General features: G+C 43.5%; 1 protein-coding gene across 4 annotated transcripts in view; it reads left to right on the top strand.

Moving 5' to 3' along the window:
* Positions 1-17,036, top strand: part of LOC120506158 (serine/threonine-protein kinase PAK 3) — a 125,815-nt gene that overhangs the window by 77,892 nt on the left and 30,887 nt on the right. For 3 of the 4 annotated variants that reach the window (XM_039717379.1, XM_039717381.1, XM_039717380.1), the window contains exons 2-3: positions 10,779-10,975; positions 16,217-16,317. In XM_039717379.1, the coding sequence (XP_039573313.1) occupies positions 10,801-10,975; positions 16,217-16,317 (276 nt within the window). In that variant the 5' untranslated portion in view covers positions 10,779-10,800. Of the gene's footprint in view, positions 1-6,523; positions 6,549-10,778; positions 10,976-16,216; positions 16,318-17,036 lie in introns of those variants that run through there. The other variant, XM_039717382.1, reaches the window with a different exon arrangement.

Below are 17,036 nucleotides of genomic sequence, written 5' to 3'. Positions count from 1 at the left end.
GCCTAAACAATAGTGCCTTTAGGCAGGTTCATTTTGTCTGAGATCAGACAATATATCAGCTGTTCTGGGCTGGGTTTTTTTTAGATACTGACCCTGGCAACAGCGTCTTGCTCATTTTTCATCATTTTCTGCCACTTAGTCAAATTATTTTACCTCCAGTTTTCTCGTCTTTTCCTCCTCAAGGACAGATCAATGTAAAGGCCCTGTTCTCATGTCTAGCCTTTTATTCCTAGCAATCTAGCATTTCCAGAGGTTTGGTATCCCCCCAGTACTTCCTGTTTTCTCAGCTCATTTGGAGGTATTTTGTTGTTCTTTTTCTCTTCTTCACTTGCCATCCAGTTTGTTGACAACGTATTGTATGTACTGTGTGCTGACTAAAAACATTCTTGCTTTCAGGTTTCTGAAACTAACCTGGCTCTTCATTAAATTCTTTAAAGTCTGATAGATGTGGCAAAATAGAAGCAACCTCTTATCTGTGTTAACAGCAAGGGAAAGAGACAATTTCCTCACAGAACCATAAAGAACACACAAAGACAGTGAGTAACTTGTCTAAGGTTGTGAAGTGTGTGGCAGGTGTCCCATGCTTGTACTCTCAGCACGTGGCTCTGCCTATCAATGTGTTCTGTAAGGAAACAAAACATGAGGTAGATCCCTGCTCCTCTCCCCTGGTGAAGCCCAGCTCCAGGCACTGGTCTGTCATGAGGCAGAGCTGAGGGTGCTGAGAGCCTGGAGGGTGGCAGTGTGTCCCATCTTCCCATTGCTTCTACCATTACTTCTGGAGTGGGGTTTGGAAAGAAATATGCCTGTGCTGTTCACTGTGGGTGGGGGCATCTTGTAGCCAGGTACCCATTTGAGGTGGCAGCTTCTGCTGAGGAGCAGCAGGTTTGCTGCTGTCTGTCTGCTCATGGAAATGCTCTTTACAGTTCCAAAAATCAGCTGGAGTTTGTCATGGGAGTGGGACATGTTGGGGCACAGGCCTGTTGAAGGTTCCAGCTGTTCTGCATGAAGCAAGCCTGGAGACCTCTCATCCTGTGTGTGCTGGCCAAGCTGGAGGGTCATGAGCCATCAGTGCTGTGTCACTGCAGCTGGATTGGTCCTTTCTGGCTGTGTCAGTGCCCTCACACAGGCTCAGCAGGCTGTGGCCCTCCTGGGGTCTGTGCCTGGGACAGCAGTGCACCTCCAGACCCTTTGCCTGATTGAGGAATAAAGACAGGCAGAAGAGCTGTTAAGGTTTTCTTCGGCAACTTCTCTCCTTGGGTGCTGCTTCTCTGATGTCCTCCCCATTTCTCAGCCTGCTTTTCTTCTTCTACAACATGTAACAATGCAGCCATCATTTTGTGCCTCATAAAAGCCTCAATTAATGTACTTCAGTTTTCTTTAAAGCCTGAAGTTGTAAATAGTAAGTAGGGGTGTCAGACAGTAGTAGACTTCAGCCAGCAGCACAGTAAATGTTGATGCACTGTTTTAAGAACAAGTTTCTTTGCAAAGCTTTTATGCCATAGATCTGATGTGTGTGTGGCACAAGGAATCTATTTTTGGTCGTATTGTTATTCTCTTTCCTCTTCCCTTGCTCTTTTATTTGTTTTGGGTTTTTTTTCTGTACATTTTGATGGTTTCTTATTTTGGCCACCTTTGACCTGATACAAGATTGCATTAGTGTCAGCTGCTGCTCTGGGAGTTGGTGCTTTTGTACAGATTTGCAGTAGGATCTAAGGCTGCTTTAGAAGCACTTACTGAGCAGTGGAGGCAGTTCCCTTTTACAGGAGCTGTTGCAGATGGCTCTACACATTTTGGACAGAGATCTTGAGATGAGAGTACCCTGATATGTTGGGAATGGAAATCTCTTGGCTCTTGTCTGCTTCTTAAAAAAACTTTGGATCCTTTTGCAGTGACTTGGAAAAGTGCACCCACGTTCTGTAGACAAGGCATCTGTGGTTGTACAGAGAAGGTCAGTGGCTTGTCCTAGCAAAAATTTGCAGGATACAGGAGTGAGTCCAGAAGTGTGAATACCTGCCAGTTGCTGTAACTGGGATTTGTAGCATGTGTGATTTCCAAGACCAGAGTAGTCCCTGCTGGCTCAAGTATTCTCCCATACAGGGACTGAGGCTGAGGTGTCCTGGATGCTGCCACCTTTGGGGGCTTTTTGTCCAATTCCAGGTCCAGTGTCCTTACCTTGGTGCTTGCAGACTCTGTGCAGGAGGCTATGGACAAGTGCAGAGGACTAGATCCCCAAACACCTTTATTTTTTCATTTAGGTCATGAGAGGACAGTGAACTGTTTTCCTGTTGTAATATGAAATGAAGCAGGAAGGAATCTCCACTGCTCCACTACTCTGAAGCAGAAGATGATTTTTTTGAGCAGTGAAGCGTTAAATGCTGAATCCCTGGTTAAGCAGTTTAAAAATACCATACCATTGTGGTAGCTGAGAAAACAACAGATTTTATGTGTGGATCTTGTTTTGCTTTCTGCATATAGGTGTCATTTCTTCCCTGACCTATTTAAAAATAGCATTTTTATATTTGTTCTCCTAATCTTCCTATCCTGCTGCTCTGAAGCAAGGTCTTGCTGGCAACTGGAAATGAGTAAGTGCATGCAGTGACTGCTCCATTTCCCCCCTGCCTGCTCCAGATCCATGATACCCCCAAGGTAGATAGGCCATTATGCACAATAAGATCACTAACGTAGCAGGTGAATATTAGGTATATGAAGTTAGTCAGCTGTAAATAAAAGGCCTGACAAAGAATAAAAGGCAAAATGTTGTCCCTGAGGAAGTAAATTGGGATATGATGCCTTCCTGCCCTAGTGCCCTAAAGAGTTGATGCAAGATCTGGACCATATTCACCTCCCACATGAAAGGCATGTGGCAGCCTGGGCTTTGCCTTCTCCTTCCTTGGAGGCAGGAGCTGTGTCCTCCCAAACATACCATAATGCCTTGAGAAGACTGGTACAGCAAATCTGCTCGTGTGGTGTTGGTCTCTGTCTCTTCTTGTGGGATTTGGAGGTTTCAAGTCCATCCTGTGCTCTCCTTATTAGTGGTCATTATCCAGCCCCAGTAGCTATATCCAGAGGATTTCCTGATCCTTATTTTTGCTTCTTGCAGTGTGATTTGTCTCCCAACTCTGCCTAGGAGCCTTGAGTTCAGTCTTTTACATGTTCAGATTCATCCTTTGGTACATGGGTTTAGTGTTTACTACAAGTTTCTCAGCTAATGATTGCAAAGGCAAAATGAGCTACAAGGTGACTAGAAGGTGCTAGAAATGGCAACTGTCTATAAGTTTCAATTATTGCATTATCCTGCTGCTTGCTTGTCTCTTCCAGAATTCTGTGGTAATTGTTGGCTTGGCCTGCATGTGTCTGCTGAGCCATGGGCCAGTGGTTTATCAGTGTGTAGTTGTAGTCAGGACAGGCTGCCTTGTCTCTTGTTGCCTTCCTGGAGAGCTGCACACATCTCGAGGCAAAACCAGCTCCTGTCCTGCCTGTGGGGACCATTGCAGGGAAAAGGGCCGTGGCTCTTTGTGTGCTGAGCACTGTAAGTGTGGGCTGGGGGTTCAGAGGTGTTTATCATGGCACACCTTCTGGAAGCGTGTCAAGCAGAGAATAAACTGTGGAAAAGCAGAGAAAGCAACAACACCTGCAGAGAAACCAGGGAAACTGGTACTTTATTATTTTTTACCCTTCCTTCTTCTTCCAAACTTTGATTTTTTTTTTGGTTAATGTAAACAAAATGAAGAACATAATAGACAAGATGGCAAGTGGTTTATTAAAAGCAGCCTTAGTGCACCAGCTGGAGTTCAGTAGGAGTTTAGGCTGCCCAAAAATATGAACTAAAAAACTTTTTTATATATCTAATTTTGATTATGGAAGTCCAAGAAAGAAGAGGCTTCCTTTGATACCGTTTACAAGATAAGAGAGAGAATAGTGATGGGAGCAAGCTTATGTCTGCCAAGCTCTCTGATTGCTTTGCCCTGATTGCTGTTTTTTAGCCTGGGTGTAGCTGTGGATCAGAACTCTGCTTGAGAGTGGCCAAATTCAAGCTCCTGTGCTGGTGGTCTGTAGTGCTGTGAGCCTTTCCTGTGCTGCAACGGGACGGGCTGTGTGACTAAAACATGAAGTGTCTGTCTTGGGATGCTCTGGGTCCCTTTTAAGATGATTCTGTGAGGTTGCTGAGAGTGTAGACAGAGCCCACTGTGTGGTCCTGTGCGTGGAACTTGGAGGCAAGCCCTGCACCCAAATGGATGCACACCAGGGAGGCACAGGAGGTGGGGAGGAGCAGATAGGGGGTAGGAGAACATGGTGGAGAGACTCACAAGCTGTCAAAGGCCAGCAGAAGAACTAGCAGTTCAACCTGCACATCCTGAAGCTGTGTTGACAGAAGAAAGCAGAGTATTCCTGAGAGCATGAAGTGATGACATGGCCCTTATGTGGTTCCAGATCCATCAGTGTAATGGAGCTTTGTGTCTTCTGCAGAGAGGGACGTGCAGGATGTGTAAAAGAAAATTATTGCAATATCACAGCATGGTTTTTCCTGGGCATTTCTCACATATAGGTGGAGCATGTGGGGTAGCCTGCTACCTTGCTAGGCTGATGTAGATTCACCTTCAGCATGCCTTTACCAGAGAAGATGAGAGAAGGGGTGACATTTTTGTGCTGAGTTGCAACAGTTGGGATCTTTGAATGTAATGAGAGTCTGCTTCCCACCATATCAATATGAATATTGTTCTAACCCTGGCAGATCAATAATTCAAGGTGCTATTGCATTCTTAACTGTTTCCAGGACCAGGCCCAAATTTGGGGTTACTGGACCACTTTGGGACTTTGATCAACTAAGTGAGCCACAAGTGTTCAGCTTGAACCTGCCAAAGATCCAGCAATTTGTTATAGAGCCTTTCTGTGGTGAGGGATTGCTGTCTCTCAGGTGGGTTGGAATCAGACTGGTCCATTTTAATTGTCTGTATCTTGCAGTAAGGGCTGGTGTCTCATACCTGACCTTGGACAGTGCTTCAAGATTAGCTCCAAGTTGCTGATTAAAATTAGAACTCAAACTGTTTGTCTTGGTTGTTTTTAATCTGAATTAAGTTAATGAAGTTTTTATTGAGGCAGTTGCAATGTTGGTGTCTCTGTTAAGTAGCTTTTCTTTGTTTACATTTGAGTCCTCCTGAAGAACAAAAGTGAACCTGAGGCCTAAGCTCTGAACTAGAAATAATAAGGTCCATATGGAGAATTATTTCAGTCTATCTGCAATGGTTTAAATCCGTATTTCATTTCACAGTCTCTTTCATGTGCAGACAAGGGCAAAGGATGCAATCCTGTGGAATGTGGGATATTTGAGAGGCATAGTTGATTTTGAGACATCTTTTCCAGCTTTGTGGAGCCCTTCAGCTGTGTAAATAAAAAGCAAAACAGGGAGTGGCGGGTTTTTTTTGTTTTTCTCTTGCATATAAATGCCTTTCCTAGGTACTTTTTTGTAGTTTCTTACCTGTCCCAGAGAAATGTTTCCTACTACATTAGAAAAACACCGGTCTGTGATATCCTTCACTGTTTTTTTCCTTTAGCTGCTTCTGGGGTGCCCATTGCTCTGTCAGTCTTGGCATGTCTCCAGATTCAGTAACTTCAATCACAACATTTTTGTTTGAATCCTGATTCAAAAACATATGACAGAAATGCCCATGTAGCTGTCTGGGTTTGGGTATGAGTGGATGGAGGTGTTGGTGGCTCCTCCCAAGGCATTCAGGAGAGTGGAAGCTCTCCCCCTTGGTCTGTCTGGGTGGCAGAAGCATCCTTGTGATCCAGCTGGCTTTTCTGCATCATCAGGGTATGTCCATAGCCTTTGTCATATGAAGTAAAGTCACTTTTTCTGTCAAAACAGTCACCAGTTTATAATGCTGCGAGGTGCTCACTTTGTGTAACCTGTAGGAATGTACTTCCTTTCCTTGCTGTGCTGAGGTGTCATTACTGAATGCCTGGACAAGCTTTAATGGGGAAAGCTGTTTCCCTGCTGCTCACCCTGTGTACACACACTTCTTCCCCTCCCAGGTCATGTAACCATCCCAAAGCTCAAATGGTTTAGTAAGTAGCCAAGATTCCAGCAGGAGCACAATTTGAATGGATTGCTTTTGTTTTGATGTGATCAAAAAACACCCACAAAGAAAATATTTTGGGCTAGGGGTGTTCTCCAGCAGGGTGGAGAGGAACTCTCTCCAGTTTTTCTCTCATAGTGTCTGAAGCCTCAGCACCCTTGTTCATGTTATCTCACATTAGGCACTGGTTAAGCACAGCCCTTAAATATACACCTAGCTTTAAACACTGCTGGATTTACTATGCAAAAGTAATTCTGTTTGGCTTTTCTGAGGCCACAGCCTGAACAGCCACTGCTTTGTACAGAAGGGATAAGTGAGAAGAGCTGGGCAAGTCCCAATACTAACTGCACTTGGAAGAGTGAACCTGTGTGAGGAGCTGTGAAGGATTTGTGGGGGGAGCAGGTCTGGGGTGCTGGGAGCCTGCAGAGCATAGAGTGGGTGCGCCGAGCGGCGTTCAGAGGTGAAAGCCAGGTGTGTTTTGTAAAGTGTTGCCTGCGGTTGCATTGGCAGCATGCAGAGAAAGAGTTGAAGAGTTATGGAAAGAAATGTAGTTAGGTTATGTGTTTGAAGAGGGGAGATGGATCCTTGAAGGCCATGATCTGAGAATGCTGTTGAATGCTAATTAAGCAAGGGGGAAAGTATATTTTCAGGTTATTTCCATCAGTTGTGACAAGCTCCACTGTTTCATTCCCAGTTCTCAGCAATTAAACTGGGTGATTCAAGGTCCAGAAAAAGGATGTAATAATTTAAATTCAAAGAAATGTTTAGTTAAAAGCATTAAATTCACAGATACTGCATGAATATACTTTCTGTATTCATTGACATTCTGTATTCATTATTGCTACAAGTACACTGTCAATAGGGAATTTTAAACCAATATTAGTAAGTCACTATGTAAAACTCTTAATGCTGCAGTTCCTAACAGAAGTTTGTTTATCCCATCTCAGAATGGATGTTTCCATTTCAAGTACTTGGGACCAAGGTAGTTTTACTGGGATACAACCTGAATTCAAAATATGCCCTCCACACAGAGAGCTTCTTATGAACAGCTAGTTCAGAGGCCAAAAGTTGCCTGTAGCAAATACAGAGGATAACTTCTGAATAAATGAATATATTGGAGGGAATCATAAGCTGCTTACAGGGTGTTTGCAAACAGGAACAGAGAGTACATTCATCAAAGAAATTACTCAGTTTGAATAATTTGTTCAGCTCAGAGCATGTTTACCTGGCTGTGAGGGGAATGGGGAAGTTTAATTGACAAATATTTGTATTGTGCTTTGAGACAGTTGTATGAAAGGGAAGCGTTCTTGTTGTTTCTAGGGTTATAATTCCTTCTGTAGTTTGTGTGAATGCAGCCTTTCCTTCAGGGTTGTGTAAAGAAGGGATGCAGTGGTTGTTCTGCACCACGTGCATGTGGGGGAGATCCTACAAAAGATGTCTTCAGTTCAGAGGGCACCTGGCTGTGTCTGCCCTGCCTGCAGAGCCAGCCCCACACCCCTGCACAGTCTGCAGGCAGCCGAGGGTGGAAGCAGCTGAGCACAGACTGCCCTGGACCCTGAGTACCCAGACAGAATTGTCTCTGCTTCAGCTGATGCTGAATATGGCCATTTTTTATCAAAAAGGCCTCAGTATTGTTTTACAGAGAAGACAGTAAACAGCTTCCACAAAAGTAATGAAAACATGATTGTATCTGTTCTGTCCAACTCATTATCTGCATTTTAAAGGAGCTGTAAGAAAACTGCAAGTAAACATGCAGATGTAGGAGAGCAGATACAGGTCTGAACTGGGCTGAGATATACTCTGTAAATACCTGAACAGTGTCTCAGTATTCAATATCTAGAGAGAATCCTTCTCAGTTACATCACCATCGATTTTTGGAAATGGATAAGTGTCACTGGGGCAAAATCTGGCCCATACAACTAAGTAATAAATATCTTTTTGCAGGAAGTATATTTATAAACAAAGAGTGAACCTTGCATCTTCAAGTTACATTTGCAAATCTATTGCCTGAAAATTGGCATGGTCCCTTCCAGTCAAGTGATCTTGGAGACAGTTCTGCTGCATCACAAGCTGCAGTAGTATCTCTGAGGCTTTGGAAATGAACACCAGTGTCTCTGCACACAGGATACTGTTTGTGAGTTCTAATTGGAACCAGTCGTGTTTGAAGGATGCAGACTTTGAAATAGCCTAAGAAAGCTATTCAAGATCTATCCACAGTGTTCCCCAGATACACAGGGGGTGAAGAACTTACTGAGATCAAGGCCCAGCATGAGATTCTGCTCTCAACTTGAACTGAATTGAACAAATCTTTTGTGTGTATATTATGTTTTGAAGACATTTGAGTGCTTCAAATGTCTTCCTTTCTCTACTCCTTAGCTTGTCAAGGACTAGATGCAAAAATTACGAGACAGGCTTTTGCAAAGGGGGAATTGAGTCACAGAGAAGCTGAATGCCATATATTTAAAGTCAATGTTTGTCTTCTTACTTAACAACTGATGATTAGAAGAGGTAAGGAGGAAGGAAATGGATATTGGATAATTTTCTATAACCCTGTAGTAGTTATGCAGAAGCAACTGACCTGGCTGAGAATTTAATTTTAGCTTTTGCCATTTGGCTGGGAATCTAGCTAACACACTCAAATACACTGTTGTATTTTGGTACAACAGTCTGTCCCTTTAAATGCTTCCTTAAAGCTGATGGGCAGTGACAAGAGTTTTCTCTGGTAGTAGGTAGTTGTTGGTCACCTCTTTGTTGCACAAGTGTGATTGTCTTACAAATTCCTTTTAAAAGTGTTACCAGTTCTGTCTTGGTTGCACTCATGGGGTCCTTGAGGACTGAGATGAGGAAAATCCTGTTGATTGTGCACTCCATTCTCTTGGTGAGCACCAGCTGGCCTCTCTAGAAGCTGTCCCTGCTGACAGCCTGGGTGGCTGTCATGGCCCTGGTGGGTCTGGTCAAGTGCTCTGGTAGCTGTGTTGTTTCAGCTTACAAACCAGCACAAACCTACCAAAAAAATACCACACCCCAAAACTCCCAAGCAATGAAAAAAATGCCTAAAGAAAAAAAGAGAAATAACACCAGAATTTGATGGGCTGAATATATGGATATGCCATAGTAATTTCCAACAGACAGAAAGTGTGTTTTGATGGAGTTAGTCAGAGGTAGACTAGCAGGACCAAGGACTTGTTATAATGACAGGAAAACCTGGCCCCAGAATAGAGTATAACTTGAGCTGTCTGCTGTTGACATTTCTCTGCAATGTAAATCTGAGAGTTTCCCCAGCTGAATATATCTTATTGCCCCTCCATTCATTACAGGTTTTCTCTAAGTTTGGGTTGGACTAAATCAGTATGAAACACTTAAAATATGAAGTCTTACATGATAGTGAATGTTCTTTTGTCATGATGCAATGGTACATTAAAAATCTCAGAATTAATGAAAGAGCAGATAGATTCCTCTGATCAGGAAAACCATAAATTTTAAGTATTTTGGTGTGTATTGCTTTGTGGTTTGCTTTGCTCTTGATTTAGACCAGCTTTAGAAGTTATCATCAACCGTTAAACTTTCTAGGCTATCTTCTTTCGCTTTTTTTTTTCTGGTTTGGAAGTGCATAAAAGAGCTTTGTACAGTTCTTGAAACTGAGCCTGAAACAGCTCTGAACAAAATATAGTGTTCCTTTCAAAATCTTGGAAATAATTACATCATAGGCAAATTGGGCCAGAAACTGTTAATAGTATTCTTTGTGGGATGCAATCCCATGGGAGGACTTATTTCAGCAGACTGGCATTGTTTACAAATAGATGCAGTGACAGGTACAGTTGTCCCATTCTGAGGGACAGCTGAAACTGTGGCCTGTAATGGACTTCTCAGCATAACTGCCTTGCTTTTGATAACAAGCTGAAAACATGGCTTGGTGCTCCTGTGGTCATCTTCACACTGATCATCCTGGGAGGGAAGGCTGTATTTGGCACTGGAAAACTATTTGTAGGTGGCTTAAAGAGAAAATAAAAGCATTGCTTGCATAAGCTCCTGATCTTTGAGAATTGCTGGAGATGCAGGGAGCTGTGTCCAGATGTCTCTGCTGGGCTTTATAAACTGGGAACTCTGCACATAAACCTGGGCATCATGGACCTTCCCTTCAGCAGGGTAACAAACGCAGCACGTGTGGATCTCCCTGGTACTATACAGTGGTTTTTGTTACTGGCTCCCCCCCCCCAGCACGTTCCCTACTAGAAAGCCTGCATTTCAGGATGGAAATCACAAAGATTAGTAGTATTAACTGTTTGACCTCAATCTACAAAAGCATTTAGTTCTCTAGGTAAGTAGGCTAGTCTGTGGTTGAAAACTACACTGGCACAAGCTCTGGTCTGGGCACAGTTACAGCTGTTTCTGGGTGATACAAAACACTTTACTGCTTGTGTGTGTGCTTCTACAGGAGGGTGAGCTGTGTTCCTCCATCACCAGAGCACATCTTTACCTGCACAACCCTTTACCTAGGGTTAGGTACCTGGGACTGTGTGAGCAGGGCCTTCTCTTGGAAACCAGACCCATGCTGAGGACTGTGGTTTTTCTGAAGGATCACTTGTCCAGAGCAGATTTCTAACAGAGAGATTTTCTCATGCCACTAGAAAGCTTTTCCTGCCCAAGCCACCAGCCTTGGCATCCTCCCCTGACAGGCATGTTTTGTGTTGTGCTTTGCAGGAGGCTGTGAGGGCTGCTGAAGATGTCCGATAGTCTGGATATTGAAGAGAAACCTCCAGCTCCACCGTTGAGAATGAACAGCAACAATCGCGATTCTTCAGCGTTGAACCACAGCTCAAAGCCGCTCCCCATGGCCCCCGAGGAGAAGAACAAGAAAGCCAGGCTGCGCTCCATCTTTCCAGGAGGAGGGGATAAAAGTAAAGTATCAGCAGTGCAGATGGGGGCTCCTTCTCTGGGCTTTCTGCTGGTCATTGGTTTTCGTGTTTATTTTCTGCCACTGTTTTCTTGCTGTTTCAGTTGCAGGCCATGGTACCAAAGCCTTCTGTTCCAGTTACTCTAGAAACACATTTCAAAAGAGGAGGAGGTGTTCAGTCAGTTACTTTCTTGTCTATGAAAAGACACTAAAATGTGCACACATTGTGCAACTTGGCTTTTAAAAATAACTTTATAGTTATACTGGGGAATCCTTTCCTTTGGATTTTGCTTTGCATTAGCAGTAGATACAGAGATGAGGATGTGTCCTTGTGAAAATACATTTGCAGAAGTGACAGGGCAATATGCCTGACACTTTGGGATTTTTTTAATGCACTTGTATTCCAAGAACAGGAACAAAGCTCTTCTTGCTTGTTCCTTTTGCAGTGAAAGGGGTTACAGAATGGCTTGGTTTATAACCTGCTAGGTGTGGATGCAGCAAAAGGGTCTTTTAAACATTCAGCACACAGCATTTCAGTTGCATTCTTTGAAATGCTTTTGTGGAAAGGAGAGTGTTTTGAGTTAGTTTATTTACAGGTTTAAGGGAAGGGATCTTCTTTATTTCTAGTGCCATGGGAACTGATGGGCTGCACCTGCAAGGCTGATGGCACTGCAAGGCTACTCTTGATTATTTTTGGAGGGCTGGGGTCACTGGGGGATGTTCCTGATGATGGAAACAAAGCAAATGTCAATCTGTCTTCAAGAAGGAGCATCTGGGGATGTGCAGGCCAGCCAGGCTCACCTTGGTCCTTGGGAAGGTGGTAGAGAAGATCCTCCTGGAAACCATTTCCATGCAGATGAAGGATAAGAATGTGGTCAGGAATAGTCAGCATGGATTTGTGGAGGGGAATTCATGCTGAACTGTACTGACAGCCTTTTATCTTGAAGTGACAGACTTGGTGGAGAAGGGAGAACAGTGGTTGTTACTTCTGCTTTAGTAAGGTGTTCAGCAGAGCTTCTCACAGTATCCTCACAGCCAGACTGGTGAGGTACAGTAAAGGGAAGTGTACAGTGAGGTAGACTGAAAACTGGCTGAAATGCTGGGCTCAGAGGTTGTGGTCAGCAGCATGAAGTCCAGCTGGATTTCAGGAGTGATTTTGTCTTCAGTGTCCCTCCAAGGAGAGCTCAGAACTGTGGAGCTGTGGTCGTTCCCTTGGAGCTCCAGCTTAGCTGTGCTGCCCCATTCGTGAGGCTCCATGAGGTTGTGTGGAGCAGCTGGAGGTAGTCTGGCATTCAAAACTCCTCACAGGCAGTAGAAGGCACAGTGGCAGTCCCATTCCTCCCCTCAGTCACAGGCAATCCTGATGACTTTTCTGCTGTGAGGACTGTAACTGGATGGGCCCATTTCTTAGGCAGACCTGGCTGGTTCACTCTGCAGATTGTTCCCCCAAATGTCTCCTTCTGGGAACAAAATTAATTTTCAGTTGATTCTTTTTAAAGGCCAAAATGAAGGTTTCTCCCAGCTTGCTTAATTCCTGGAAAGACTTGGATCACTTCTTCCCCTAAGTGCTAGCAGGATGGTATTATCCCTTTCCAAGGAAGCATTTCTTAATGAGGAGATGATGTGTAAAATGCATGCAGAGAAGGGGAGACCCAGAAACAACCTCTCCTGGAAATGATCAGTGACATTAAAAATGTAATTAACTACCAGTCAGGGTAATCTTAGGGAACATACAAGTGTCACAATTTTAAATGTGACCGTGAGGAAAAGTCAGGTACGATTTATAGCTTAATTTTGTGGGGTGAAATAGTAAATGGAGGAAGTTTAGCTTCACTGGCCAAGTCCCTTGAGGTAGTTTCACTGCAGGGTTGGTTTGTGGGTCAGGGTATCAGCTGGCCTGTGTGTGCTTCATAGACTGTGTGACACATTTTTGAGACTCCTGCTTATAAAACAGAAGGTGATTGATATGTCTGCTCTCATCTAGTACAGTGCTTTGCAGCATCACTGTGTTAAATCCATAGTTCATCACTGGTGCAAGTCACTAAAATGTGAAGAAAACACCATGGCAGGGTATTTCTGCCTGAACCTGCAGGAACTTTGTTGCCTCTCATTTGCTTACCAGACAGGAGGGATGTGAGGATGGATATGGTACAGTGTGTTCTCTCCAAGGCTATGGTGTGTGTCAGGACTGCTGTGCCTGGGCACCAGGAAACTTTTGCAGTCCCTCTCTTGCTGGAGTGCAGCATTTTCAGTTAGAGTTTGAGCACTTGTGTTTAAAACCTTGTTTTGGCAAGCCACTGATGGCTCTGTGGAGCCCTTCTGTGGATCTGCAGTTGAAATAAGCCATTTAAGCAGTAGTGTCCTGCCCCTTCCCATCACACCTGACCTCCTCATGTTCCTTGTATAGCTCCTCTCACTCCCGTCTCTGGGCTAAGGCACCCCAGTTCCTGAGGACGGGAAGCCAAGGCAGACAACTGAAATAAGTTTCCAGTGTCATGCAGGCAATTTATGTCGAATCAGGAGCTGAACTTGTTCTGCTGGAGCTGTGAAATTGGCCTTTCTGCCTCAGAGATCATCTTGGTGGTGGGAGCCACAGTGGAGTCACACCAGCAGTGCTTCATTCAGCAGAGGTGTTACCTCAGCAGAAATGACTTGGTCCTGTTTGCTAAAGGCTTGTTCTTTCCTTAAACCCCCTGTGATGCTGTAAAATAAATTCATTCTGTGTGTTCACTGGGGACTCCATGAGGGCCCTGTAGAGCATTCAGCCTAAAGAAGTCAGGAGGAGGCTGACCTGCACAGCTCAGATGCCCCTTTCAGATGTCCAGCCATGTTGAGTTCCTGGGTGACTGATGCCACTTCCACTGAAGCTGCTTCAGACTTGGCTGCAGAGGGGAGCAGAGTCTGGCCTTTAGGCATCTGGTCACCTCCTGTACAGAACAACCAGAAAAGAGGGAAGGGGAAAAACTCAGCAGAGTAAAGATCAATGGAGGAAGAAAAAAAGACAAGTCTATAGGAGGAGCAGATTAAGAAGGAAGGATGGGAGGACAAGTTTGAGAGGCAGTGGAAGGAAGAGGGAATGAAGGAAGGAGCAAAGTGAGTTGAAGAGGAGGTGAGCAAACAGAAAGGCATAATCATGAGGTCAAACCCTTCCTCTTTCTCTGAGAAAAGCTGCTACTTAGCTGAGTCACATTTTTCTCCCAAGCAACTGCTCTTTTAACATATTGGTGATGATGGTGATGCAGACTGTGGAAAACAGAACAATCTTTTCTTGTTCTATTTTAACCTGAGGTGGTGTGGAGGCCATACCTCATGGCTAACTTTGTGCAGCAGGAGTGTATTGTGAAGGGCATTTACAAGAAAATCAAATAGGAATGTTCAGTACAAACACCTTGCATCCAGTCAGTCAGGTGCTTCAAAGAAGTCATGTCTTTTCATATCATTTTGCCAGCTTCTGTGAAGTAGAAATTATATGATTTGCAGAGCCCAGACAGAAACGACAGAAACATCGGTGTTTTTGCACTGGGAAGGGGTGAGGATATAGTAAAGAGATGTTTAATTCTGTAATTCATTTATGGTGTATCAGCATTTGGACCATAGGTGTTACATCACAGGTCCATGAAGCAAATGAGCCAGATCTTGGGGAATGAGCTGGATCACTTGTTCTCCAGCAGGAGAATCCTACAATGGACAAATGCTGCTTTTGGTGGAACATTTTTATGTAGTCCCTTATTTCACTTCTAGATTTGACTGCTGCTTTGAACTGAATTTCATAGTCCTCAAATGCAATTGCTGCTGCATTAGCTTGCAAATGATGAGGTAGAAGAAGCCAGTTTTGTTTTCTATACACAGGTGACATCTTCTAACTGGCAACGTCTGTCCTGAAAATTAAACAACATCATCTTAGTGATAAAAGAAGGGGAAAGCCTTTACATTTGTATTTTATAGATCGCTGCCATCTTTACTGAATGCTAAATGAAAATATTTCATCAGTGAACAATGTGTAATGGTGTGCAGCACAGACAAAAGGTGACAATTATTTAATGAGAATAAATGCAGCAATGCAGAGAAAGGATTAGAAGCATTCCAAATAGACTGTAAGTACAAAGAGTAGAGCATCTTTCTCTTAAAGGAGGCTGTAAGGTAGAATAAGAAATATGCAAATAGAGGCCTCATGGAGCTACTGCCTGAGCAAAGCCAAACTTGGACTGGGAGGGCTGCTGGTGCATAGTGAGTCCAGCCTTGGATGAAACCCCTAGATGAACTATGGAGCCTGCAAACATAATATTAAAACACTGCAGGAAAGTGAAGGCAGCTTCCCTCAGCCTATATTGCACTCATTCTTTATCAGGGCCAGGGAAACTGGGCTGAAGTGACATTTGTCAGTAGTCAGAAGTGCAGGAGATGGATGACCACAGGGGATGTTACTTTCAAAAGGTTGTAAAGAGGGAGGGAGATGAGAAGCAAATGCAGGTTGACTGAGTTTGTTCTTGCTTAAGTAAGATACTCCACACTCTAGTAATGCTGGTGGAGTGACTTTAAAAGAAAAAAAAATCTGGAGACTAATAAAGCCTGCATTTTATGATCATATGTCTTAGTTAATTGAGAACTCAAAGCTTTTCCAAAGACCTTTATGGGATTCTGTTGCTGGGCAGATTCTGTCTTTCCTGAAACAGAGCTGCTGTTTCAGCCTTTTAGTTGGAAGAGGAGTCACTGCATGAGCTGCTGGTTTTCACAGAACCTGTAGGGAAAAAATGGTTATCTACAAAAGCCTGATTTGGCTGATTTTGAAATGGACTCAAACCATGTTGGAGAGCAGACACACATACACACATGGTGGAGAGCAGACACACATGGTGTGTTGTGTCCTGTGTGATTTACTTCTGCAAGAACCCACAAATCAAATAGGAGTTAGTTTCTACATATGAAAACTCAATGAAAAAAATAACTGAAAATAGAAATCATACTGGTTTAGAGATGGCCTAAGAAGACTACTTCATTAATAGCTTGCTTTGGCAGCAGTACGTTGGTTGAAAGAAAAACAAAATAAAATAGCACCTTGTAGACCTTCCCTAACAGAGGTTGACAGGCTGGTATTGTGTTAACTTAGGTCTGTTTCTCAGGTTGGATGGATGTTAATTGATTTGTTTTCCACTTTTACAACACTATTTTGAGCACACCTGATTGTTAAAAGTTTTAAATGAAAAGCTGTTCAGAAAATAAGTGCTTGTTAACATTTTGCCTCCAGCCAACAAGAAGAAAGAGAAGGAACGTCCTGAGATCTCCCTTCCTTCAGACTTTGAACACACCATTCATGTGGGATTTGATGCCGTCACTGGAGAATTCACAGTAAGTAACTGCTGTATTTTGTGCTTACCAGAACTTCTAGTTTCTTGATGGTAACATAACCTCCTATTGCCAGAAACATCAGATCACAGCAGACAGGCTGTGAAGAAAGAGACTTTTATTTGTTTGGCTTAGGATTTGGAGTGTTTAACTTGTGATTCAGGCTGCCTTTTTTTTTTCTTTTTTTTTTTTCTCCAAGGATTGTCAGCAGAATGTCTGTGGGAAATTAAAACTAGGAAGAATGTAGGTGTATGCTTTTACCAGTCCCCCAAGCTGCTACAAGGGTTGGTTATTCAGTGTCTTTGGGAAAGCATAAAAAGCACCCCCCCACACATAGTAGACAACCAGCCTCAAGTGCAAAGTCCAACTGCTGTGCAGGTAACCCTTAGAAACACTCAGAAAGCTGCAGCCCTGTGGAAGTCCATTCTAATTTAGTATCCTTCAAAATATGTTTATACACTAGGTGATCAGTGTTTCTAGTCTTTATGTATTAACAAAAAAGCTGTCAGCTTTTGCTTCTTGAATATCAACTAAATGTTGGGAAAAACAAATCTGATGGAACCTCTTTGAAGTGTGCAGGGGACTTCAGAGCATTTTTTCTCTGATTACTAGTATGGTACTGAAACCATTGTTCCTTGAAGGTGAGAGGGCAGTGAGCTTACCTTTTGTTAAGCTGTGGAGGTGAGAGGGAGCATTAGCAACTGTGGTGCCACCAGTAGTGC

This window comes from Passer montanus, unplaced genomic scaffold (assembly GCF_014805655.1).
Source record: "Passer montanus isolate IOZ18808 unplaced genomic scaffold, ASM1480565v1 scaffold38, whole genome shotgun sequence".
Classification (NCBI taxonomy): Eukaryota; Metazoa; Chordata; class Aves; order Passeriformes; family Passeridae; genus Passer; species Passer montanus.
The sequence above is the reverse complement of the archived record's forward strand: the minus strand, read 5'-3'. Positions and strand labels throughout refer to the sequence as shown.